At 38.4% G+C, this 26,967-nt stretch overlaps 1 protein-coding gene across 3 annotated transcripts in view; it reads right to left on the minus strand.

Annotated features, from left to right (window-relative positions):
* The window catches only part of LOC131167333 (uncharacterized), an 80,692-nt gene extending 56,906 nt beyond the window's left edge, over positions 1-23,786 (minus strand). The window contains exons 1-5 of one of the 3 annotated variants that reach the window (XM_058126100.1): positions 23,067-23,786; positions 17,747-18,272; positions 12,761-13,000; positions 2,563-2,654; positions 2,036-2,246 (exon numbers count right to left, since the gene is read on the minus strand). In XM_058126100.1, the coding sequence (XP_057982083.1) occupies positions 2,036-2,246; positions 2,563-2,654; positions 12,761-13,000; positions 17,747-18,272; positions 23,067-23,633 (1,636 nt within the window). In that variant the 5' untranslated portion in view covers positions 23,634-23,786. Of the gene's footprint in view, positions 1-2,035; positions 2,247-2,562; positions 2,655-12,760; positions 13,001-17,746; positions 18,273-19,032; positions 19,337-23,066 lie in introns of those variants that run through there. The other 2 variants (XM_058126101.1, XM_058126102.1) reach the window with 2 other exon arrangements.
* Between the last annotated feature and the right edge of the window lie 3,181 nt (positions 23,787-26,967).

Raw genomic sequence — 26,967 nt, forward strand, 5'->3', positions numbered from 1 at the left:
ACATTGCCCTGAAAACTTGTGTGCAGCTGTAAGGGCTGCCAACTATCACTGCATTGCCTCACAAAACCTACACTTGCCATCAAACAATGTGCACATGCTAGCAAAGGAAACAGGTTAGAAGAAAAACAAGGAGAAGGAATTTTGGTTTTCTTTGAAGCAAATAGAAAAATATATCTCAAACCTTCAATGGTGGATTTCAAACAGAATTGACGCAAGACAGGTTAAGTGCTAGGTGTTGAATACTGAAAGCAATTTTAAATCAGTGAACTGGTTTCTTGAGTATATCTCTTTATGCGATCACTTTACCTAAAAGCTTAAGTTGTAACAACATATATATATATATATATATGATAAACAAATAATTTATTACAAAGATTCTTGACTATAGCTAGATTAGTCTCTGAATCGGAATGCTGAATTATTTTAATATGTAAGATAAGATTTGGGAGATGAGATGAGTTGTGTCCTGAAAAAAATGAGCATTTTGAAATTTGCATTTTTTAAAGGCAAAAGAGCCATGTCCTTGATTCCACTCAATACCTTCAGGATCGTGTGGAAAGAGAAATGTTGGAGCTTTTGAAAGAACAACTACTTCTACCATAATCCTCAAGGATAGATGGCTTACTACGGTTTCAAGCTGGTTGAATGGACAATGCATGCAACAAAACAAAAGAACAAAATAAAACAAAACAAAAAGAAAAGAAAAAAAAACAAAAACAAAAAATAGAAAAAGAGAGGATTAACCAACAACTTAGGGACCGGACACAAGGGTGCCATAGGGCAAAAAGTTAAGATAATGACATAATCATATGGTTACATGTATCTGAATTTTATAATTACCAAAGCCTGCAAATTAGATGATCTACAGTCATCCTAACATGGTGAAAGGTTTTGATTATCAGATATGGCCTTACTTTTGGTAAAGAACTAAGCTCACAAAGTTCTGATGAGATAGTCTACAGTCTTCCCATCGCTTGACAACATAGTTGCCTCAGTATAAACCATACAGTTTCAGATTTCAAATAAAATTATATTAGATCTCCAAAACTCTATATAGAGGGCACTAGGCAACTTTGCATCCCTATGTGTCACAGGCCGACTATTTTCACACCTTTGTGAAGGTCCGTGCAACGCTAGCTAAAGCACTCTTGCTTAACTAGCCCGCCTATCGTTTACCAACATTCATTCACGAAACACTTTCATTAACATTCATTCAAATAACAGCGGAAACAGTAATCAAAGTCGTGACAAGCAAGCAATAAGCATTGAAGCAAACGTAATTCATTAACAACACCTCCATTGACAATGTGTGTTTAGCAAGGAAGGCAAGTAGGCTAAACATGTTGACAAAAGCTAGTGAGTTTTACAATGACTGATGAACACTCACCCTCCCCTAAAGAGGTTTTTATGTAATTATCATCCTGGCACTAGGAAACATCAAAGTGACCAAAGAGTCATATTGCCTTATAAGGCATACAAGTAAAGTACTAGCAGAAAATAACCCTACACAAGTATTTACATGATGGAAACCCATCCCAAGCACATGAGACAAGCGGTCACGGGCAAGCATAATGCCCTAAACAAGCTTAGCTCGTGACACTATGCAAGGCTTGGTCTATGTGGTGCCAGAGCAGCAGAACCCCATAGAAAATATTATGCTTCTGTTTTTAGTCTACAAATATAAGCAGAAACACATAGAACATATTATCACTATAGCCTACGTGTGTGTGTGTGTGTGTGTGTGTGTGTGTGTGTAAGCAAAGGCATCTAACACACACCCCAATGATTGGGCTTCCCTGCTGGAGGCATGCCCCACGTAAGACCTAGGTAGTTTCTACTGCTTAGGCAACAAGTCATATTATTATTTTTAGCGCCATATAAATTTGAAAAAATTCACATAAATAAATTGCTCTTGAATATAAACAGAATTATGGGCCTAAAGCCTACAAGCACTTAATGACACTTTTTAATTCCAAATCTAACTAAATCATGCATCTCTCAAAAGCTAAATGATTCTTATATTTTGAGCAAATACCTTTATGATAGGCCTGTTGAATGGATTCTGCTAGGGGCACAATATGCTCCATAAAATACCCCAGCGATGCTCCAACTACATACTTCCTCAAAATAGGTACTAACCAAATGTTTGAACAAGTTTTGTCTTCTGCACGGAAATTTATAGGTAAAAGAGTAAGTACCCTCTCTGGTCCCATAGCAATAACAGCAGATCCAATACATTCCTCAAGCTGCAAAAACATAATATAAATCGGCTATAATTAACTCAATTGAAACCCTGTTACGATAACATAATCAGACCACTACTAGCTAATCAAAAGGTAAGTATGCAATGCAACATAAGATTAAGCAATAAGCTTTATCGCACTCAAAACACTAAAACAAAGCCCAAAATTGTAAAACAGATCTAGTGTTTCTTAACTGTCAAAAAAAGAGTATTGATTATACAAACATGATCATGAAAGCAGTAACAGATCTAATATTGGAGTCAAAATTCCACAATGAAACCCTTGTCAGTAGGAAGAAATGAGAAGATTCAACACTTACATGCTTTGAGGTAGACATGCTCCCACAAGCAAGGGCCATCAAATCAGCAAGCTTAAATAAAATTGCTTTCATTAAGAAGGATGAGTCCTCACCTGCAACCAATGATGCAACAGCCTGTCAAAGTTCTGTCATCATGAAATTAACCCAGCAAACATGCATTTTTACTTCTTAGCTTGCATCCCATGATTCCTATCCAAATAAATATAGGAGGAGGATAAGAGACATCCTCCACAAAACAGCTGACCAAAATAATGCTGCCCTTTGAGGATCAGAGATATGCCATAAAGAATGTCCCCGTAAAGGAGCAAAAATTTAACTCTGTCGTACAGCGAAGAAGTAGTTGACTGAGCAATGAACATCCTTGCATTCTTCTCAGCCACAATGTCCAAAAGATAGCCTGCATTGGACAAACCCATTAAGCCTTCTCTCTTTCACTCTTCCCAGAACCCTGCTATGTTGCCAGTTATAACTAATAGACATTTTGCAGTGCCACCCATGCTTCACCAGAACCTGAGGGAGAGCATTCCTTTCTCACAACCCAGCAGGGAAAAAGGGGTGCATGTTAGTCCCATATACCCGTGGCACAACATACACATATCTAGGCTGGGAGCTTTTTTGGGTCTCCTTACCTGTAACAGTCATTTGTGTTAATCATGTTAAGAGACAAGAGTCCAAATGAAAGCTCGGACCTTAGCCTTCCAAACAACATGACACAAAGGAAAACAACATGGGGCCGCAGATCTCAATGAGAAGAAAAAAAAGATTTTGAAGGGAACCCAAAGAATTTGCTGGACCTTAAAAGAGCATTCTAAACAACATGATGCAAAGAAAAATACAAAAAACAAGGGGCGGCAGGTCTCAATGAGAAAAGAAAGATTTTGAAAAGGAACCCAAAGAATTCGCGAACTAGACCCAATTATCCTCTCTGTTTTGAGGAAATCCAACACACTCACAAAGAAGTAAATCAACCTTTCTTCCATCAAGACTCCTAAGAAGTGGAAGGCACAAGGTAGAGAGCCCTGCTCTATAAAGAAAAAATCTGAAATTGGTGCATTATGAACAGGCAAAGCACCAACAGCTCTGTTAAGGCTTGATATACATTGTTGGCCTACAACCTAATATCTTATGCTTTTAGGTAAACTGGTAATCTAGCATGGCATTTATTAGAGCTTATACCAGGAGGTCTTGGGTTCTAATTTTTTGCCAGCTTTTGATTCAAGTGCGTTAAAAAATTATTGTGTTCCCAATATGGGTGTTATTATTTTTTTAATTTCTTCACATGCTATTGGGTTGCACATGCAGTGTGTTAAGGCTTGATATAAATTGATGGCCCAGAACAGATAATGTGAAAATCTAAAAAGCTCAAACAAAGGCCCACCTAAATGTCTTCTCAAAAACCGAATTCTATTACCATTACCCACTTTGAATAGAGTCAAAGGAAAGAATTTTCTTATCGGAAAACAAGATATTTTTTTGAAGAGAACAAGAGGTACAACAAGGGGCATAAGAAATCCTCCTTAGAAGATGAGGGAACAAAAACAAAAAATATCAAACAGCACTGCCCACCAATAATGCTCTAAGTCCGAAAAAGTGACTACTCTAGCATAAGTAAGCAACCTGGGAACTTAACTCCCAAGGACTCACAGGAGAAATTTGCAACATCCTCTAGTGTCCCACCCATACTGACATAATGCAGACATGAAAACACGCAAGGGTTGAAGAGTGTAGGTCAAAGGGTACCCATCAGAGTGATGTTTATTTATTTATGATAGAAAAAGAAATTCACTAGATAAAGAAAGAATGTACAATCAGGAGAGAAGACATCTCCTTAACAATATCTAAGTATCCCGAAAAAAAACAAAAAAAAAAAAAGAGAAAACTCACAATGTAAAAGACAGCAAAGAAAATCAGCACGCCCTAAGAAGAGACTGCAAATCATGCAGACCATCTGAAAAATACATCCCCTTGAAATTTGCATTGCTCACACACCAAAAAGAATCCATAAAGTGAACCTTTTTCCCACACCAGCAAATATGATAACTTCTTCCCTGAAAATATATGCAAGTTACATTCCTTCCACAAACCCCAAAACACTGCAAATAAAGCACAACTCCATAATGCTATTCCTTCCTTCTTCCAACCAAACCCCACAAAAAATGTTGCCACGAACTCCTACTGTCCATGGACAAACCCAGTTTTCTCCACATGCTTGAGCACTGCGTTAATTAATTCTCCTCTCCTCTCTCCCTCCCTCCCTCTCTCTTTCCATGAGACAAAACATGGTATCAGAGAAAGTTTCAACCCTCCATGCTTAAAGTCTCACTCTTTGTGTTCTCTGTTTGTGGTTACTATTCACCACAAATGTTCTCGTATTGTTAATCGTCACTGTTAAGCACTACTGTTCATGGTCATTGTTAGTGTACTGTTATCACAACTGTTCATCATTATGTTTGCAGTCAGCATGACATCATCACTCCAGCAGGTCACAGCAACACCTCAGATAGGTATGCTTCCACTGATTAACCATTCAAAGTTCTTACGGCTGTAAATTTGAAGTTTTCCAGACCGGAATTTACCCTCAGAATGTTTTTCATCTGCTACAAATCTGCAGAAGTTCAGTTCCTTTTTGTTGCAATTCTTCCTCTGATTGAAGTCATCTAGAGGTATTGATTCAATCCCTGGCAATGTTTTGACTTAGATTGACCAACGATGCATCATGAAATCTTAATACCAAATCTGGGCCGACTTTTGCGTTCTATACTTGAGCTGATCAGGTTCTGAAGCGTGTGCTAGCAGCACTTCTGTGACATTTTAACTTTTGATGCAATATCAGTGTTCTGGTTTCTTTTTTCCTTTTTAGAAAAAGCAAAATATATTAAGAGAAAGAGAGAATATACAATCAGGGCAAGGATGCGAAATCTTCAAAAAGGAAACAAAAAAACAAAATAGAATTAAAAAGGAAAATAAGTAAGTAAATAAATAAAAACTAAAATTAACCAAGAAAGCTGCTCTTTAAGTCTTCCCATCATATTTCACCAAACACTTCAATTTTGCTGCGTCCTCTAATCCTTCTTCACCTTAGATTTACCACCAAATCAAGCCAAATGCTCCCCAATCAGACAATCGAAGGCCCAATTCACCATATGAGTTTGCTAATTCATGATTTAGTGAAATATCAATGTAATTTTCCCCTGTTTATCATGTTTGTTCAGGTTTTCTCATGGATTCCAAGAACTCCATGTGAAGTACAACGGCTACCTTGCTACCTCCACAACTTGCTACCCGTAAATCAGATGGTAGTAACTATATGCAGTGATCTAGTGCTTATTAAAATCATCTCACCAGTAAGGAAAGCATTGTCATCTAACTGATATAGCATCTGATATGGAGAAACTGGATGCATGGATTCAACAAAAATGCCCAAGTTGTTGTTTTTTGTTATGGAACTCTATGAAGCCCAAGCTGATTTGTTGTTATGCAACCCTATGAAGCCCATATTGCTGATTTGTGTACGCGTTTAGGTACATGCAAAGAGATATGAGATTACATTAGGTTATTGTTTACCAGTAATTTATCAAGGATGCATGATCTCTCTTTAGACTTCCTTGAGTTGCACCGTGAAGATAAATCTGTTACAAGCTTACAAAAGGTAAACAGGTTTATAAGGAGTTGAATGTGCTTCTACCAGTTACTATTGATGTTGGAGAGAAAAAGAACCAAAGGGAATAAATGATTGTACTGAAGTTTTTGACTGATTCGAAACCAGAATTCAATTCAGAAAAATCTCATCGTTAGAAGCAGCCAAACTTCCCTCATTTGCAAAAGTTTACACTTAGTATCGATCATGCTTCTTCTAAATAACTCACCTAGAGATGATTTGTTGCGAGAACCTAGTATGGGAAGACTAGTGACACACACACAGTCATCACATAGAAGTGAGCAATCTTGTGGTGGTACAAGATTTAGTTAGAAGACATGGTAATTGACAGACCCTTAATTACCTTGACATTGCCAAGGCACGAGGTGTGGGTAGCTCATGTGTCAAGGCAGTAGCACAAAATGGCCTGACATGGGTTATCTTGACATTTGGTGATTGATGATCTATGCTGCTAAGGAGGGAGCATATAGATGCTAAGTTGTCTACTTGATGTTTCCTAGTGCTAGAGTGAAAATGGCCTAGAAAGCTCTTTAGGGGAGGGTGAGTGTTCATCAATCATTGTAAAACTCACTAGCAATTGTCAACGTGCTTAGCCTACTTGCCTCCCTCGCTAAGTACAACATGTCAATGGAGGATTTGTTAATGAATTACGTTTGCTTCAATATTTACTGCTTGGTTGCCACGGCTTTCATGAATTGATTATTATTTCCGCTGCTATCTGATTGAATGTTAATGAAAGTGCTTCGTGGATGAATGTTGGTAAACAAAAGGCTGGCTAGTTAAGCAAGAGTGCTTTAGCTAGCGCCGCACGGCCCTTCACAACGGTGTGAAAAAGGCGGACCGTGACACCAAGGCACGAGGTGTGGGTAGCTCATGTGTCAAGGCAGTAGCACAAAATGGCCTGACATGGGTTATCTTGACATTTGGTGATTGATGATCTATGCTGCTAAGGAGGGAGCATATAGATGCTAAGTTGTCTACTTGATATGGTTAGAGATGGACATGGTTGGGGTTATGGTCTTTGACAAGGTTGCTACAATGGCTGGTTTCGGTTGACATGGTCAGATGCTTAACTCAGGTATGTCAAGTGCCTCATTGACATGGATCTTGCTTGTGAGTGGGATAAGTCATAGTTAAGGGGAAAACCATGCATGACACAAGGTGTTGACACACAGGCTATGGACAGTGTCAATGTCAAGGGTTGCAGTGTTGACTTGTTAACCAGGCCCAGGGTTACTTCGTCCATTGGTGCATCGTTCTCTCTTGATTAAGACCACGTGTTTCCACGCATCAGCCATGCACTGTCTTCTTAAGAGCACCTCCTCCTTATACCCAAATTCATTCTATAAGAGCCCGTGAGTGGCCAATATGATCTGTTGTGAGCCTGCCTATCTCTAGAACATGACCAATGGTATCTGCCAATAGAACTCCTCAGTGTCGATCCTACTAAATATCCACCACATACTGCAAACTTCCTTCCACTGTCACCATGCAAGCTTTAGAATTGGATGACAATCTCTCTTAACAATATTTGGAAAACAATTCACCTTAAGTCAAAGTGACTTCCCATCCATATATAGGAGTGGAAGACATTCCTTAAATCTAGCGCCATCATGGGCTCAATAGTAATGGAGTGATTGGCGTGTTTCAGCTAGTATGGCAAGAACAAGGTTAGCCCCATTTTGTACCTTGGTGAGAAGAGCCACTATATGTTCATCAATATGTCCCAAAGCTTTTGAGAATATCACTATCCAATGAAAAGATCACATTAACAAAGACAAAACTCAATGATAGATCTCTCCCTCTATTTGTAATATATGTAAGCACAATAGGAATGACCATAATACCCTTAATAACTCACACTTATTACTTACAAAAATCTAACACATAATAATAATGCTAAAATACTAAATAACCATTAACACTCCCCTCAAGCTAGAGCATATATATCATATGCTCCTAGCTTGTTACAAATGAATTTCACATGAGCACCTCCCAACAATTTAGTGAACAAATTAGTAAGCTAAAACTCAAACTTCACATAAGTGGTCGTAATGAATTTCTGTACAAGTTTCTCGCGAATAAAGTGGTAATCAACTTCAATGTGCTTTGTCCGCTCATGGAAAACAGTGTTACAGGCAATATGAATAGCACCTCAATTATCACACATCAACTCCATAGGCTAAGAATGAGGAAAACTTAGTTCTTTCAACATGTTCTTCATCCAAACAAGTTCACATGTAGTGTGCACCATAGCTTTATACTCTGATTTAGCACTCGACTTGGCAACCACAATGCGTTTCTTATTTTTCCAAGACACCAAATTACCACCGACAAAGATACAATACCCGGTTGTGGATCTTCGATCGAAAGGTGATCCGGCCCAATCTGCATCTGTATATCCCTGAATATGAGTGTGACCCCAATCCCAATATAAGAGACCTCTCCCTAGTGCACGTTTGAGATATCTCAAAATGCAAATTAGTACATCCCGGTGGCTTACTCTCGAGGAATCGAGAAACTAACTCACAACACTTGTTGCAAAGGATATATCTAGTCGAGTGACTATGAGATAATTCAAAATTCCAACAAGCCTCTGGTACCGACATGGGGTTAGGCAACAAATCACCCATATCTGGCATTAAATTACTATTGGGATCCATAGGTGTATCAACGAGTTTGGCTCCCAACAGGCCCGTCTCATCTAAAAGATCAAGAACATACTTCCTATGTGACAAGATAGTTCCCGTACAAGATCTCGATACTTCTATACCCAAGCAGTACTTCCATAGTCCCAAGTCTGATCTACTGCACACCGATGAAGGCCAAACTCAACTATTACAGCACTAAAATGGCCAAACCATGCTCTTGGAGATTGTTTTAATCTATACAATAACTTATTGAGCCGATATACTAAGCCTGACTCCACCTGAGCAACAAACCCAGGGGGTTGCTCCATATATTCCTCCTCATGAAGATCACCTTGTTGGAAAGCATTCTTCACATCTAACTGATGTAAAGGCCAATGACAAGTGGTGGCTAAAGAAATGAACAAACGTACTAAGGCAAGTTTAGCAACCACGGAGAATATGTCTAAATAAACCACACCATACACCAGAGTATACCCCTTAGCAACAAGGCGAGCCTTCAAACAAGCCATAGAACCATCAGGATTGACTTTCACATTGTACACCCAGCGGAAACCAACCAAAGACTTATCAGAAGAAATTGGTACCAAATCCCAAGTATCATTATCATGTAGTGCACACATCTCTTCAACCATTGCCATCCTCCACCCAGAATAGGACAAGGCTTCAGAGATCTTGGAAGAGCAACAGAAGACAGAGTACTAACAAAAGTATCAAAACAGTAATAAAAGAGTGACAAGAAATCATAACAAACAAAAATAGAGATCAGATGTTGGGTACAAGTGCGTTGAACTTTTCGAACAACTATTGGAGGATCAACACCACAAGAAATAAGATCATTCGACGAGGAAACTAGAGGCACAGTAGTAGAAATTGGAGAAGGCACTTCCCCCTTGAGTCGTCGTGTGTATACCTGCAAATTGGGATGATTTAAGCGATGAGAAGGACTCAAACTAGATGAAAATGTAGGAGAATTGGGCACAGATACTAGGTTTGTATCTGGAAGGCAAGGAAGGGGAAGAGACTCATCAAGGTCAACAAAACTCAAAGAATCAGAGTAGTATGGTGCAGACTTAAAAAAGTGACATCAGCAGAGACAAAGAATCGATGTAAAGTAGGAATATAACATCGATATCCCTTTTGAGTGTAGGAATAGCCCAGAAAAATACATTTGATAGCACGAGGATCCAACTTATCCATTCTTGGAGATAACTGATAGACAAAGGACACACAACCAAATACACGAGGAGGAGGGGAGAACAAAGGAGCCTTAGGAAAGATAACTGAATATGGGACTTCACCACCAAGGACAAGATGGCAATTTATTAATGAGAGAGCAAGTTGTGAGCACATCATCACTCCAAAAGACTTTGGGGACATTCATTTGACACAATAGGGTACGAGTGACTTCAAGAATATGTTTATTTTTATGCTCTTTGCAACTCCAATTTGTTGTGGAGTGTGGGCACAAGATGACTGATGGATCATACAAGAGTTATTCATATAAGTACTGAATTGGGTACTAAAGTACTCCTTAGCATTATCACTACTAAGTATCCTGGGGCATGTCAAATTGAGTCTTTATTTAGGAACAGAAAGCACAAAAGATATCAAACAACTTGAAACGACCTTTCATTAAATATAACCAAGTCATCCTAGAGTAGTCATCAACAAATGTAACAAAGTACCGAAACCCCAACTTTTATGTCACACGACTAGGACCCCAAATATCATAATGGACAAGCATGAAAGGACTAACCACCCGTTTGTCAACCCGGGGGAGTAAAAGGAACAAGATGATGCTTGCTCAATTGATAGGAATCACACTCAAGATTAGACACAAAACTCGATGTAGGAACTATCTATTTCAACTTGCCCAAATACGGATGACCAAAGCGACAATGGATTATAAGTGGTGTAGCTGTGACTATGCAGGCAATGGATGGGGAAGGCAACTCAAAGTAGTAAAGTACATGAGCCTCACATCCAGTGCCAATTGTCTTTCCCGCCTTCATATCCTGAATAACCACAAAATCAGGAAGAAATGTGATAGAACAATTTAGCGACTTTGTAAGCTTACTACCTGACATAAGATTGAAAGGAGATTTAAGAATGTATAAAGTAGAGGAAAGAGAGATAAAAGGAGTAGGATTTACTGTTCCTATCCCCTTAACAGCAATAGTGGACCCATCAGCAAGGGTAACTTGAGGGGGATTTTTAGGATATTGGAGGTCAAAAAAGAAGTTGATTGCACCTGTTATGTGGTCAGTGGCAGCAGAATCAATAATTCAAGGTCAAGTAGGAAGGATACCAGATGACATGTAGACAATAGGACTACCTTTCTGGGCAAAAGAAGCAATGTGATAAGATGCTTGTTGAGACAATTGGTACTGTAGAAACCTTGAATACTCCTCTGATATAGTCACAGTTTGTGGTCACTCAAACAAAGTGACTAACAAAGGAATAATACTTTTGGGATTTGCAAACGCCATCCCAACATTCACAAACTCAAACCAATGATCATAAGATTAATTGCTGGAACAATTGGAACAACCACAAACAAGGTGACCCACCATGAACAAGCTGCAGATAAATCAGTACAAGGCTGCCATAGCACCAAGAAACTCACACACAGCCCCAAGAAAGCAACACTCAGCACTGGAACAATTGGAGAGGTAAACCACCGAAACTACAATGAACAAATCACCAACAACCTCTGATGCAGCCCCAAGAAAGCAACACTGCCACAGCCTTGCACAAAAAAAAAAAAAACAGCTTATGAGCACTGCCACTGCCCCAAAAAGGTCACCAATGACCATTACTAACACCGAACAATAACTAACGAATTACCATGAGTGCATTGTCACGACAAAGACTGGATCTTGGAGCAAAAACACATGCCTAACAGCTTTATATTTTGGTATATGGAAGGAATTAGAATAGTGAATCAAAAAACACAGCAAATCCCACTGTTTCATACCGAATAAACTCATTAACAATTGATAAACAGCTTCATGAAGCATAAAACAACCATTCCTTGAGTGCCGCACTGCCACGGACGAGGTGAACAACTCACCAACAGATATAGCACTGTCACAGCCTCACAACTGAACATATGAATGCTGTCATGGCTCCAAAAAACTCACAAAGAAGCCTTCACAAGCCTTGAGCAGACATTAACAAAATGCCACAAGTGCATAGTCGGAAAAGATTGAATTTTTAAGCAAAAAACTGACCTAACAGCTTGATAATATAGTCTAGAGAATGAATCAGAGAATGGAAGAAGGAAAACGAAAAAGAAAAAGGTGGCTGGAAATTCAATCACGCACCGGCGTATGGGGTCGGCCCTGCTGGCATTTGGCCGGTGCGTGGGGGCTCCTCCGGCGATGGGGTTTTGTGTGGGTGAGTCATCAGGGGGGTCTATTTATGAGTGTATGGTTGGTTTCTGAAATAATATGGGATGGAGGTGAATCTAGGAAGGACAGCCATGGGAATGGTGTTTCCCGGCGACGGCCGAGGAGAGTAGGGTTTAGTATGGATCACACTCTGATCCCATGTTAAGGAATTGGGTCAAATGGAAGACCTAAACTCAATGATAGGTCTCTCCAAACTCAATGACAGGTCTCTCCCTCTATTTGTTATATGTCTAAGTACAATTGGAATGACCATAATACCCTTACTAGCTCACACTTATTATTAACAAAACTCTAACACATAATAATAATAATGCTAAAAGACTAAATAACCATTAATAAAACCAAAACCACTAAAACAACTAGAAACAAATATTAAGTAAAAGGACTCTGAAATAGGGCAAACAATAGCAGCAGCAGGGATCTGGAAATATAAAAATATTCTACAATGTACAAAATCAGCAATTATGTCCACCTACCAAGTTTGATGAACAAAACAGATATGACCCCCAAAATATGTTCATTTGGAATTCCAGAACTGCTGTTGAGCACATTCTCAAAGGCAGCACATATGGATATTATTGCACTCAATTCCAAGCTCCCCTTTTCTTCAGGTAATTGACTTTCATTAACTGATCTCCGATCCACATGGTTATTTATCAATTCTTTCAAAATGCTTGAAGCCCGTGAAGCAGTACTAGCCTCAGAAGTCAGAAGACCTAAAGAAAAAGCATGAGACCAGAATTCAAACAGACATCACAATATGCAAGAAAAAGTTGGTGAAAACTGGAAAGTACTTAATGTTCACAAGTAAACTCGGATTGCATAACCATAGAGCTAATTGAAGAAACACAGCTGCATCTGATGTCTTAAGTAACAAGCAGAAGCATAACACATTTGACTTGAAATGCTTTTCAGTCGAAATTTATAGCTATCCTAAAGAGAGTACAGGCTAAATTTGGATTGCATAATCATAGAACTAGTTGAAGAAACACAGCTGCATCTGATGTCTCAAGCGACAAGCAGAATCATAATACATTGACAGTTTTCTCCAGTCTAAACTTATGGTGACCTAAAGGGAATGCAGGCTAAATTCTCAGTTTCTTGATCTCCACAAAGGAAAATCCCATTTTAATAATGATAATAAGTGTATATTACGGAGGAAGTTAGTTTATTTGTACATTCACAAAGAAGAAGTAGCATAAAGATCACATTACATAAGAATGTAGCACAGAAAAATATCAAAATCATATTTTGTTTTGCAGCAAGCCTTGATAAGAATCATTTGTCACAGTTGCATATGACAGTATTATGCATTGGTGAACAACAAGAAGTACATGGAAATGATAAAATATCCAAACAGGGCAGCTGATGTGACAACTTTAAAATATAGCATCTAAAACTCAGGTTGAGTAAGCAACATGCCAGCAAATTCTAACAGCACTACTTAGAAACAAATGTGCTTCAGATGGACAAGAGATGTGAATGGATGACATGGGATTAAATAGACTGGAGCCGTGTGGAGAAGAACAGCAATATATGTAGGTTGGACTGTGAAGGTTTTTTTTATTCATAATAAATGCATCTATACAGCAAAGTTTATTTCCAGAAACCCCAGCATTACGGAAGTGTCACAAGGGCCAATGTGGTTCCAAACAGGAGAGATCAGCTCAATGAACAAGTCCCACAGAAAGAAGTTGCAAATTCAAAAAAAAATAAAAAAATAAAAAAATGTGTACGGAAAGAAATGTTTGCTTCTCCTAAATCAATCTTTTTTAAGGCAAACAAAAAAACAAGCACAATGGGCAGCAAGAGCGTGCAACCCAAGTACAAAAAGAAGAAATTACAAGGAATAGAACCAACGAAATCAATAGCAACCTGTATATGAACAAAATGCTGCCCTGCAAAATCTCCAACTTCTAACTTCTAAGCAATTTAACCTTCACAACACTAATAGAAAGTTTCCACTCTTTCAAAATCACTTAAGATTTCCTTTCCCGAATCCTGCCAAATCATCCAAAAAAGATGGAAGAATCAGCTCTAAAATCCTCTTCCTGTCTGTCTGTCTTAATGCCGCTCCAGGCTGATAATTCCCACAAGACAGAACCTATTGCCATTCAATGAATCTCCATCACAGCCAAAGCACCAACCCACATGCTTCTTGTCCAATTGCAGACAACAAGCAAATGATGCACTGTCTCAGCCTCACTCTAGAATGCCAACATCTCTCAGTCCTACACATTCCTCTCAAAAAGGACGTTCCAAGCTCCAGCATCATAGGAGGTAAAACAACTTCCTTATTTCAGGCCAAAGGGTAAAGGAGGATCAGGAAATTGGTTTTTCAAAGAGGCGTGCCCACACCAATGGTCATGCCGGAATAGAATATTTCCACAGTTTCTCACCTCAAAGCTAACAAAGCAAAGAATTCTTTCCACACTTTTTGTATCCACTTCCAAACACCCATTATGAAAGACAAATCAGCACATTAGAATATTAATGGCAGCTAACCAGTTCCCAAAATATTTGTAAAATCAAATCAATGAGATCTCACCTGGTCCCGCCAAGAAAAGGGAATTAAAAAAAGGGTAATACAATGACCTCCCCTAAGGTTTGGCAAAAAGACACGGACCTCCCTCGAGGTTTCAGAAATCCCAAGGGTCTCACCTAAGATTTCAAAAATTCCACAAATCTCCTTGAGATTTGCCAAAAATACATGCACCTCCCCTTATATTTAACAAAAAAATAAACTTTTTGATGGGTATAAGTGTTGACTTTTTTGAGTTTGATCCTTGTTTTGATGCTGACAAATAACTTGGATCTAATGTGTGTGTCTGGTACTTGAACAGGTTTATGATTCATATCACACACATGGAAGAGGATTAATGGAAGCCTACACGAAACTTAAAGCTCGCATCATCCGACATTTTCCATGCACAAAGAGCAAAAGAAGAAGGAGATATTTATGTTTATTGTAAATGCATTTAATTATTTGATCTATAATTATAATGGTCTATAATAACTGCATCATGCATGATAAGGATTATATGCTCAAGAGACCATAAACTGACAACTAGGACCCTAAAACCTTTGCACAAAATGCTATAACTTATTCACACATGGTTGAATAAGTTCAAGGACAAAAATGGGGTTTTGGGCGACCGAACCCAGAGAGTTAAAAATGGTTCAGGCGACCGAATGTGCAAAGGGTCAACAGTTGACCATGGCCCGGGCAACCGAACCTAATTTGAACTGAATGTCCACGGTCAACCGAACATAAGAACATTCACTTATCACCTTCCCCAGGCGCCAAACCTTACGTTCAAATATACCTTGGGCGACCGAAATATGAAGTTTGGCAAACCGAACCTACCACCGGGCAACCGAACCTCGAACGGTTGGGAAATCGCCTTGGCTCAGCCACCCGAACCTGTCCTCGGGCACCCGAAGTTGAAAATTCAACTTTTCCAGTTGTGAGTGTTCAGGCAACCAACCCTGAGGACCGGGCAACCGAAACTCTCAGGTTGCCTTATTTTTACCGTGGTTAATTAAGGGTAATTGGGGTTTATATTTAATTAAACAATTTCAAAATACCCAATAGGTCTCCAACGGTCAGATTTCAATCCAACTCTATATATACCCCCTCATTATACATAATTAGAAAGAAGATTAGAGAGAAAATACTCCCAAAATATTTTTTTAATTCTTATTCATTTTTTATACTCTCCTCCATATTTTTACTTGAAAAATCTCTTTTGGAGAGCATAAATCTTTTGGGCATTCATTCTTTGTTAGGCATAATACTGTCACTCATTTTCATTTGTTGAAAATCTTTTTGAGAGTATTAGCTAGTGGTTCTCCCATATATTTTTGTTGATAAATATTTTTGGGAGAAAAGTTTTAGTAGGGTTATATCTTTGAAGTCCATCATCATATACATCCTTATTCAAAGATTTCATTATATTGTTGAGAAAGATACACATTCTTACTTGAGCTTAATATTCATATCATAGTGCTTGTGCTATATTGGTGTACACATCAGCTTGTGTAGAAGCATTTCTATTGTACACAAAATTTGTATTTGTTGATTGTAATCCAAGCGTGGCCTGAGGTGGGTATTCTCCGCCCCGTAAGGAAGAGTTTGTAATGGTTGAGGTCAACCCTGGTAATTTGACCTAATATTGTATTCAGTGCCGCTCCACCCGTTAAGTGAGCATTAGTGATAATCCTTGGGCTTGCAAGCTGAGACGGGGACGTAGGCAGTATTGGCCAAACCCCGATAACATATCTAGTGTCAATTTTATTTTCCGCAATTTACTTTCTACACCTGTATGTTAATGTTTATTCCTCGAGCTTGCAAGCTGAGACGGGGACGTAGGCAGTATTGGCCAAATCCCGATAACATATCTAGTGTCAGTTTTATTTTCCCGCATACTTTCTACACCTGTATGTTAATGTTTATTATTTAAATATTTGATTGGGTTTCTGATTATATAGAAAGACCCTAAGTTTGTGTAATACTATTTGTGGAATTTTTATTTGACCTAGGAAGAAAGTTTTAAATACTCAATTCCCCCCCCCCCCTTTTTGGGAATCACCAATTCCAACAATAAGTGCTCCAAAAGTCGAATGTCAGGTGAAGTCCGTAGGATTTTAAAATCCCAGTGGAGGTCTGTGGGATTTTTGGAACCTCAAGGGAGGGTCTTGTCTTTTTGCCAAACAGGGAGGCAGTGTTTTTGCCCTAAAATAATAATAATAACAATAATAATAATAATAATAATTAAAAAAAATCATTTCATGCAATCAATAGGTCAAATAATAGCTTGGGATTGAGACCACTTAATCAAACTCCAGCAGCATCTTACCTCTAATGGATTTTCTCCGGGTGCCAAAAAAAGATGCACAATAAATTTGTCAAGCTTTTTTTATTCCTTTCACTTTACCATTTTACAGAAGGCAAATTCTGAATTAGTGTAAATTCAAGAAACTTAAGAGTATGAGCACGAAACTTGAGTAGAAGGAGAGCCATTTAAAGAGATCACTGGATAAGAAACTTACTTCAGAGGTGAATGAAAGACCGAGGCATGTAACACCTCTCCAAGTTTTTTGTCGTTTTAATAGCTTTGTTCAACACAAAATTCTAAAAATGACTAAATAAGGGAAAAGGGGAACAAAAGTTAAATAAATCTCAATTAATATTCTTTCAGTATTGACACCTCACAAGTGATGGTGATGGTCAGCTTCCATCATGTGATATCACAATCCTGTTTAAAATAACCACATATATTTCAATAGTCTCCAATTTCCTAAAAATCAAATTGATATTTGCAAATCAGTGAAAGAAAAACTCCTGCATAAAAACAAATAGCAGCATGAACCAAATGAGGTATGGCAACTACATAAATGAAAATAATACAAATGGTTGACTGATAATCTCTTGTCTCATATACAAGAATCACGTGGCATACCAGCTATAGAGTCAAATACCAAAGGAAGGTTCCTGCGCCACATGCTCGGCTCCCCAACATGAAGCCTATCAAGGGCACATTTTAACAAGGTTGCTGCAGACACAACAGTGTCCATTGGATTCTGTCGCAAAGAAACATACGATACAAGAGAAATTATGATGTTTTCTGCCTCGCAAGCTATCATTTCAACTCTTGAAGTTTCAAAAAACACTTCAATGATGTCAAAAATGCGCCTCGTAAGTACTGAGAACTGAGACCTCATGAGTTTATACAGTTCTGAAAGTACTTTTGAACTGACTTTGACAGAGGAATAAGGAACAATTTGTTTCAGTAAATTAAGCATATGGAGGACCTCTAGATGCTCAGGTTTAGACCCATCTAATGTCCTTGAATTAGTTAATCTAACCGCCATAGGCACATAACCTTTGAGAAAAGAGAATACCATTCTGCTTGCCTCTTTAATAACAGTAGAGCATCCAAAAGACCTAAATACTGTCTCAACAAAAGTTTGAGCACATTTACGGACCTGCACAAAAAGAAATTAGAAATATCAAAACTGACAAACACAATAGCATGGAAGATGTCACAAAATCAATTTATCCTTTATCGACTAATATTTTTCACATGTGTACCTCCCAAGTCTCATCTCATGCATCTCATACTTAGTCCAAAGTTATTAGATTGATTGAATAGGATTCTCCCACCAAAAGCTATAGAATTTATAGAAGAAAATTTTCCACCATAAACTGTTTCCCAGTTCCCCGAGTAACTGCACCCAAATGTGGCTCATCCCAATACAATATTCTTGCAGAGGGAGCCTCTTGAACACATAGAAGCAACAAAATTAGTTCATTACCAGTATACCTCAAGGGCAAACTAGGCAACCCTTGCCATATACAAACCTCAAATTTGATCATTGAGTGTTTACAAATGTTATCATTTATCAAACTATATCTCAGATGGGGCAAGCCAACAAGCCCATGTTGCCTATGTGACTTGTCAGTTAATCGGACGGTAAAGAGCTCAAGAAATGCCAACAAGACAATGGTTGACAATGCAGTTTATTTGTAATTATCAGCATGCTCAGTATCCACGTTAATAACCAGTATGAAAGGGCTCCTTTTAAAAAGAAGGAAAAATAATTTATAGCAAAAGAGAGTTTCATTAATAGGAAAAGAATTTACAAGAGGGAGAATCAGACATCTCCCAAGAAAGATCTGGAACAAACTAGATATAATCATATAAACAACTAAGAACAACAAAGAGAGAAGAGATCAACGAGCTACCATATTCCTCCAATCTCCTTGTAACTCCTAAAAAGCCGCCCTCTGAAGAATCCAAAACCGACAAACCAAACTGAGGCCAAATACTGAAATTTGTCCCAAATCAGCACCCAATTTAATTTTTTCCCAGAAAAATATCTGTGCATTATTCTCCAACTATATTCCCCATAAAATTGCAAAAATGCCACACTTCCATAATGCTGTGCTATCCTTCCTTCTACCAAAGCCTGCAAAAGAGATGGCAAACAAGTCTTCCACTGAAGGAGGACATACCCAGCTCTCTCCCATAATACCAAAAAGCTTATTCCAAATCCTCCAAGCAAATTTGCAGTGCAAAAGAAGATGAGAAGCTGTCTTGGAGTTTTTGTAAGAGCACACGTGCATCATGAGAAAGAACCTTCAAAGGTCTCCTGATTTGCAACAAGTCATTAGCATTTATTTTATTAAGCACAACCAAGTGAAAGCCTAAATTTTGGGGGGAGCCTTGGCATTCCGAAAATTAGGATAGAGTGGAAATGAAGAATTGGAACAGATCAGGAATTCAAAAAAAGATTTAAGAGAATACACTCCCAACCGATCTAAAGACCAAGAAGAACATCCCTCCCCAAAGCCAGGCTACACCCATTCAATAAGGATAAAAAAGATGACAACTCTACCATCTCCCTATCATTAACAGGTCTCCTAACTAGAGATTTCAGGAAACCAAAGGACTGATCAGATCACCCACAAAGAAAAGATATGGCTCCATTTTGCTCAGGTCTGAAACGAAAAGACGAGGGAAAGAAGTGGAAAAAGAAGCACTCCCCAGCCATGGCCTTTCCAGAAAAGGATATGTGAACCCATCCCCACCTTGAGTTTAGAGTGAGGGATGAATAAAGGATAAATTCGAGAAATGGACCTCCACGGACTCCCCAAAGAACATATTAAATAAACATTGGAGTCCCACCCATTCTCATCCAACCCGAACTTACTTCTTATTATTCTGTGCTAAAGGAAGATTGTTCTAGAGGGAAGCGCCATAAGCATTTGTTAGGAAAATAAAAATATCCAAGGTTCCTCAGAACAAACTCTAACCACAATAGGGCAATACCACATCCTTGATTAAAAAAAATCGATGTTTAGGCCATTATTTCTCTTTGATACTTCGTACATTGGTAGGGTGATAATACTATGCAATGCCAATCTGTTTCAAAGCAGCTTTGGACATCAAAAGCCTATGTATATATCATTAATGTGTAAGGACACCACCAAAACATGATGATGCACCATCCATGCACCAAATCTACCTTTTGTGCAAGTCCCCCCATTCAAATACTATCTCATAAGCAAATTGCTTAACACCAAAGGATTGGCATTTACTGTACATTGGATATTTTATAAACAGAATAGAAGACGTAACAACAATGTGGGTTCTCCAGTTATTACAAAATTCTTTAACACGGTAATGGAGCAAATACCTAAAACCTAAAACCTTACAAAGTCATTACTACTGCCAAACCAAACCCTACGTCCCTCACCCATGCCTCTCCATCATCCCAAGCGAGTCATTTGTATTTGGGCAATCTGAAACCGCTATCAGCCTCGGCAGAAAGAAAACTGATATTTCTGCCAGTTTTTATCGGATAATGTCCTGTCATGTTTTTGAAAAGGCAACCTACAGACCTCTTGATCTGCCCATAACAAAAAGGCCATCTCCAACAACTACCTCATGCACTGATCACAGGCCAGCAGCTCTGACAACACATGCCTGTGCCTGCACGTGAAGCTCCGTTTGGCCTTATGTTTGCCCTGATCTGCCCTTTGATGGTTCAACTCCCATCGTAGGTCATGCTAATAGGTCACTTTGCAGGTTATCTTGCCCAACCTTATGTACATTCTTTCTACTTTGATGAAATCACTTCTTTTTCTTTATAAAAACAAAAAAAAAAGGAATTGAGATTTGTCATGCTCCCATACAAGAATAAAGATCCTGTCATGATGTCTGATCTGTTCAAGGTTTTGTCCACACAATAGAGATTTTCGGTGGTTCGGAAAATGATGGCGGTAGAGATGGGCAAATAGAGGCACACCACACAACTTTACTCATTGGAGGGGATTGCCACAGCAAGCCCCTTCAAGTTTCTAATGCCACATACCTATCAGTTGGAGAGTAGCACACTGTCCCTTCCAGAGGAAGAATATTCCAAATTCCTTTGGTATCAAGCATCTCACTCGACATATCTGCCTCTTGCATCTGTTGCCTAGAGAGGTAAACCTGCAGCTCGTTTATCATCTAGTAATCCTATGTCTGTTTTCTAGAGTCAGTATTCAATAACCTCACACCATGTTACCCTTGCATATGGGTCTAATACAATAGTTAGTGGGATGAGGATGATAAATCCTACCAACTCTGTTTCTTTGGCCTCGGTTCTTTATCTTCCTAAATTTCCCTCCAATCTTATGCTTGCTAATAAACTGGGGTAAAAAAAGATCCTTGACCTCATTCTATTGTTATTTAGGATTCAAGGACGAAGAGGATGATTGATCGGAACATGAAGCTGGGGTACCTACTTTGATTCAATCAATATCCTCATCCACTGCACTGCTGCAGCCACAAGTCTCCAAATTCATTGTTGCCTTGGTCATCACTTATAGGACACAAGTTGAAGATGTCATTCCTAGCTTGAGTTGGATATCTAGTTTAGGATGTGACCCTTGTTAGTTGGGAAGCATCAGCCATGTGATGTTTGCTTCCCGAGTCAATAATCAGGCAATCAATCCTTTCATGTTAGTTGATTCAAATGTGTGAGGTTTTAATGAATTCGCTCTAAATTGGTTTTCCTGTTTCTCTTTACCTTTTTCTATGATTATTCAAGGATGACTAGGCTTTATCCAATGAAAGATCATTATAAGTCATTCACTATCCTTTGTGCCTTTTGTTCAGCAAATAAAACCCATTTTGATGCATGTAATCAAATTTTTCTTAGAGACAATGCTAAAGAGTACTTCAGCATCCCATTTACCAAATATATGACTGCCTCAAACCTTAGGATTCTGGGGAAATCACCAAAAATCCTACAACCAAATGGAATGGCAGAAACAAAAAACAGCCATATCAATTCTTTTTTAGTAATCAAATGAAATCGTCTGCCCTTAAAGGTAAAGTACCATAATCCTATCCTATTTCCTAATGTTTGATTATTCATATTTTCATTGGTTATCTCCCTGGATACAAAAATTGAACCCTCATGCTCTCAAGTGTGCTTTTCTGGGGTATTCTCGGTCTCAAAAAAGGTACAAATGCTATTGCCTACCTTGAATTGTTCCCTTACACCCACCAACATGGCTTTCTTTGAGTCTACTCCCTACTAATCAAAATATTTATGCCCCAAAGATCTTGAGGATTTCTTTCCATTATAAACTCTTCTTTTTCCTCCTTGAGAAAGTATATTAAAGCTCGGTTTGAGCTCAGCTCAGCTCAAGTTCGGTTAAAGATTCAATAAACAAGCTTGAGCATGATAGATGTTGGCTCAGTTTGGGTCATTTGAAGCCCAAATTATCATATATGTCGAGTACATAAAAATGATCAAAATACCCTTACGGACCCACCCTTACTATCATAACACTAGCACATATGCTAAATATATAAAATAGTCATTAACATTTACGTAGCATTGCAGAGCCATTAAAGAGGTAAACCTTCATATGAAATAACAAAATTAATCCAAACAAATTCCAGCCATGTCCTCTTATATTCAAATGATTGAACTAAAGCTTACGCCTAAAACACACTCATATGCACATCTTCAAAACAATATGAATGAGAAAAAATACGAATGTTGGAGTTATATTAGCAGCTAAACGGCAGAATTAAGAACAATATTAGCATAGTGTGGTGAAACCTACAAAAGAAGGACATTCTCCATTCGAAAAAAAAAAAAAGACAAAGTTAACCAAACCCAATACTCAAACAGCTTAGAGAACTGAGCTACGGCATTACCAGTAGATTCATCCATTCTTTGATAAAATAAACTCTTTTACGACGCCAAACACCGTACCTTTGGACGCCTATCAACTGAGAAAGAAACTAGCGTCTCAACCCCCAATCTAACCGAAGCCCAATCCTCCATGTCACAAAAACCTACTAAAACCCCTAAGCACTTTACCGCAGCCCTCGCGGTGGAAGCGGACGCCGCCTCGCCATCCCCCGGCCTCCGCACAACATTCACAAGGACCGAGATAGCGTCGGCGGCTTTGGCGGGAGGGATGGAGTGAAGCGGAACGAGGGGGAGTGTAATTGAGAGGAAAGAGAGCAGAGCGGCGGCAGAGGTCGAGTCTAGGGCGGTGGTCTCGGAGACGGCAGAGATGGAGGCGGCGAAGTAAGCGGGTGGTGTGAGAGGGAGGGACTCGGATTGGAGAATGGAGCGCATGGCGGCGGCGGTGGCGCAAAGGTGGCGGTGCTGGGGAGCGACGGACTTGGAGTAGCGGTCGAGGAGTTGTTGGCAGAGATCTGAGGTAGAGGTGAAGATTGTGTCTGTGATTTCGAGATTGTGCTCTTGGTCTTGCTCCCGTTGTAGATATCTATCTTCTTCCATTGCTTCTCTTGGTATGCTCGATTCGGCCATGGGGGCTTGTGCCGGCAGTAAGCAGCGGAGAAGGAATTGCCCGCTCCAGAGTTGGGGTTTAAATATAATGGAGAGGAGTAGGCGCCCCCGCCCTGCCACCCATGTCTCTGTTCGTTCGGTCTGTTCCGACCCAGCCCCAACCCTACCGGTGCTTCACCCGACCGGAGACCCAAATGCAACACGTAATATGAAAAATTTTAAATAGAAAAATATTACACAGAAAAAATATAATAACTAATTAATGTAAAACGTATATTTAGTTATTTTTTCAGATGATAACTATTAAAATAATCTCAATTTAAAATAAAATATAAGCGTGCAAACATATTTTGCATAGTAATGCAATTATTAACCACGTTCATATGATAAATATTTATTTAACAATAAAAATAACTCAAGGGGTATAGGTTGTACGGTTAATGATAGGCAAACAATATGACTCATTAAAAAGAGGATGATGTTAGCTGATTGATTCTCTCTTACATGACAAGTCAAAGTGAAATTTTGAGTGGGCTTGAACTAGAGAGTTTCTTTTTTCTAATATTATAAGTGACAAAATTTTATAAATTGTTTATAAGTTGTGATAGCTGCCACAACATCTCGGAGCGGTCAACTCCTGAAATGAGGGAGTCGAATCTCTGAATCGTCTCAATTGAATGGCGGGTTAGAGATTATGTCAAGGGGTAATACATGCGATGAGAAATGGGTCACAATATCGTCCAATGGAGTCACCACTAACCTATTTTAACTTAAGTTGAGGTTAAAACACCTATTTAATATGTTACAGTCCATTGGTTTCCAAACTATTCATAGATGCAAGGAAAATGATAGTCAAAAGCCTGTACTATCATGTCAAATTTAGAAGTACGGTTATGCAAAATGAAGATACTAGCACCCTTTTACACTTGTCCAATGGATGGTACGTGATTAGTTTAGGACAATATTCGAAATTAACCGATTAAGTCTCATAATCTTTCTTTTTATTTCAATTACCATTATGTAGTATATTGGGTAACCCTATGAAAGACAAAAGCTACCCTCACCTTGGAATCCACAAAGGCATGCGAAGACATAATCCCCAATGATCACTATAACGATTAATCACCTATTAAATTTATTCCACCTACAATGATAGCTCCCTACAATGTGTAAATATTCCCATCTAATTTCTGCCCTTTCATTACAATCAGATTACTTTTCCATACCATAGAACTCTACCTTTGGACTTATAATTAAAGTCATTACAATCCAAAGTATTGAGTGATATCAAACTCTTCCTCAACTCTAGTATATGTGTCTTACATTGCACAACGTTCTTACAACACCATCAAACATTTTTATCTTTACATTTTTTATGTCAATGATCTTACAAGAAGTATCATTACCTGTAAGAACCGATCCATAATTCACTAATCTATAAGTGTTGAATCACTTCTTGTTTAGAGTCACGTGATAAGAACATGCCAAGTCAAGTATCCAAGAGTCCGTTAGATTATCCGACCCCGCTGAAATTGATAGAACATCACCATCACTACACGCTAAACCTCCTTCTTGAACAACATTCACAGATTTTGAAGTACCCTCATGTTTCTTAAAATTTCCCTTCTTCCAATCTGGACACTCCGATTTCGCATGTCCCTTTTTACCACATTTATAACACTAGATTTTTTTCTTCTTCTTGGATTGATTTTAGGATTTCTGGCTTGATCCGCTTTTGGATTTTCCCTTGTTTTGCTTGTAACGACCTGCTTAATTTAACATAAATGAAACATAAATAATAACAATCTCAACCTGAACCCGTGGGTAACGAGGACACTTGTTAATCACAGCGAAAAACCTAAGCAGCAGTAAACATAAAATTTAAATCATCCATCCATAAAACATAACACCAAAGTTTACTACAAAATCATAAAACTGTATTTTATATACATCCTCATAAACATCAAAATAACTCGAGGATCGAACACAAAATAATTCTGACCCTAGTACAAAATCTCACCCTCCTAGCAGGGTAATACCACTGACTCCACGGCGACTACCACCCACCGGTCACTTAGGGTCTCCTGAAAAATTATATTTAGTTCGGGGGTGAGACACTTCTCAATAAAGGAAAATAAACTAAATATAGCTGTGTGGCAACATGAACATTTAATGCAATTATACATATACAGTACATTTCATATATTGGACATTCATTATAACATACTAAATTCTCATATACTTTCATATTTATTAATAAAGCATAACGTACACAAAACATTTGTTATGACTGATAATACTGAAAACATACCCAGGATGAATAGCTAGTTAATGTCATGTATTACCCCTTATGACGGGTTGTGCAGCCCAAAGGTGGGACCCGACAATAGCTAGTCGACCACTATCGAGTCAAATATGTCTATAAGTACGATGGTCCCGTCGCATCCTAGTCCGAACTGCCAGGTGGACGTCTACAATTTTACACTAAAAGCCACATCGACTATCCATCTCCCACCCACTTGTGAGGTGGTTAGCACAAGTCTGAACATAGATATCTGATCTATAAATAGCTATGGTATCGAGCTTATGAACTAAACTAAACTAACATCCGGGTTCTGATAACATATATTACATAATCATATAGCATCTTTCATAATTACATAAATATGGCCTTGCGCCAAATATTTCATATATCACGGCCTTGCGCCGAACATTTCATAAATTACGGCCTTGGGCCGAACATTTCTTAAATTATGGCCTTGCGCCGAACATATCATAAATTACAGCCTTGTGCTAAACATATCATAAATTACGGCCTTGCGTCGAACATATCATAGTATCATACTGAAAATAAATCATTTATCATGTATTTCAATATTATAATGTACTGTACTCTTTCATAATTTCTCAAAACATATTCCCTTCGTATATTTATCATATCATGATATTCTTCCGTGTAAAATAATATTCATGCCACACATTTGCTGTATAAAAACCTTGCATTGTATTCTAAAATCATAGTTTCGGCATTTCATACATATATAGATACATTTCCAACATAGTAACAGTATTTTTCTCAAATGTACATTTCCTTCGTAATATACAGATATAATATATGCTTTTCCTGAAAATAACTTTTCTCATAATTAACAATAATTTGCGAGAAAGTAACTGCTTTAGTTTATTCCCTTACCTAACTACTGAGAAAGCCCCTAAAATATCCTAGTCTAACCCCCGTAGAACTTCCTAATCAATACCCTAAAACTGAAAACTCACAGTACTAAACTTCAGTATTTCTATGTGTACATCATTTCCTATAACTACCACAAGACCAAATTTAGCTTAAAAAGTCTTA

This window comes from Malania oleifera, chromosome 11 (assembly GCF_029873635.1).
Source record: "Malania oleifera isolate guangnan ecotype guangnan chromosome 11, ASM2987363v1, whole genome shotgun sequence".
Taxonomy (NCBI): domain Eukaryota; kingdom Viridiplantae; phylum Streptophyta; class Magnoliopsida; order Santalales; family Ximeniaceae; genus Malania; species Malania oleifera.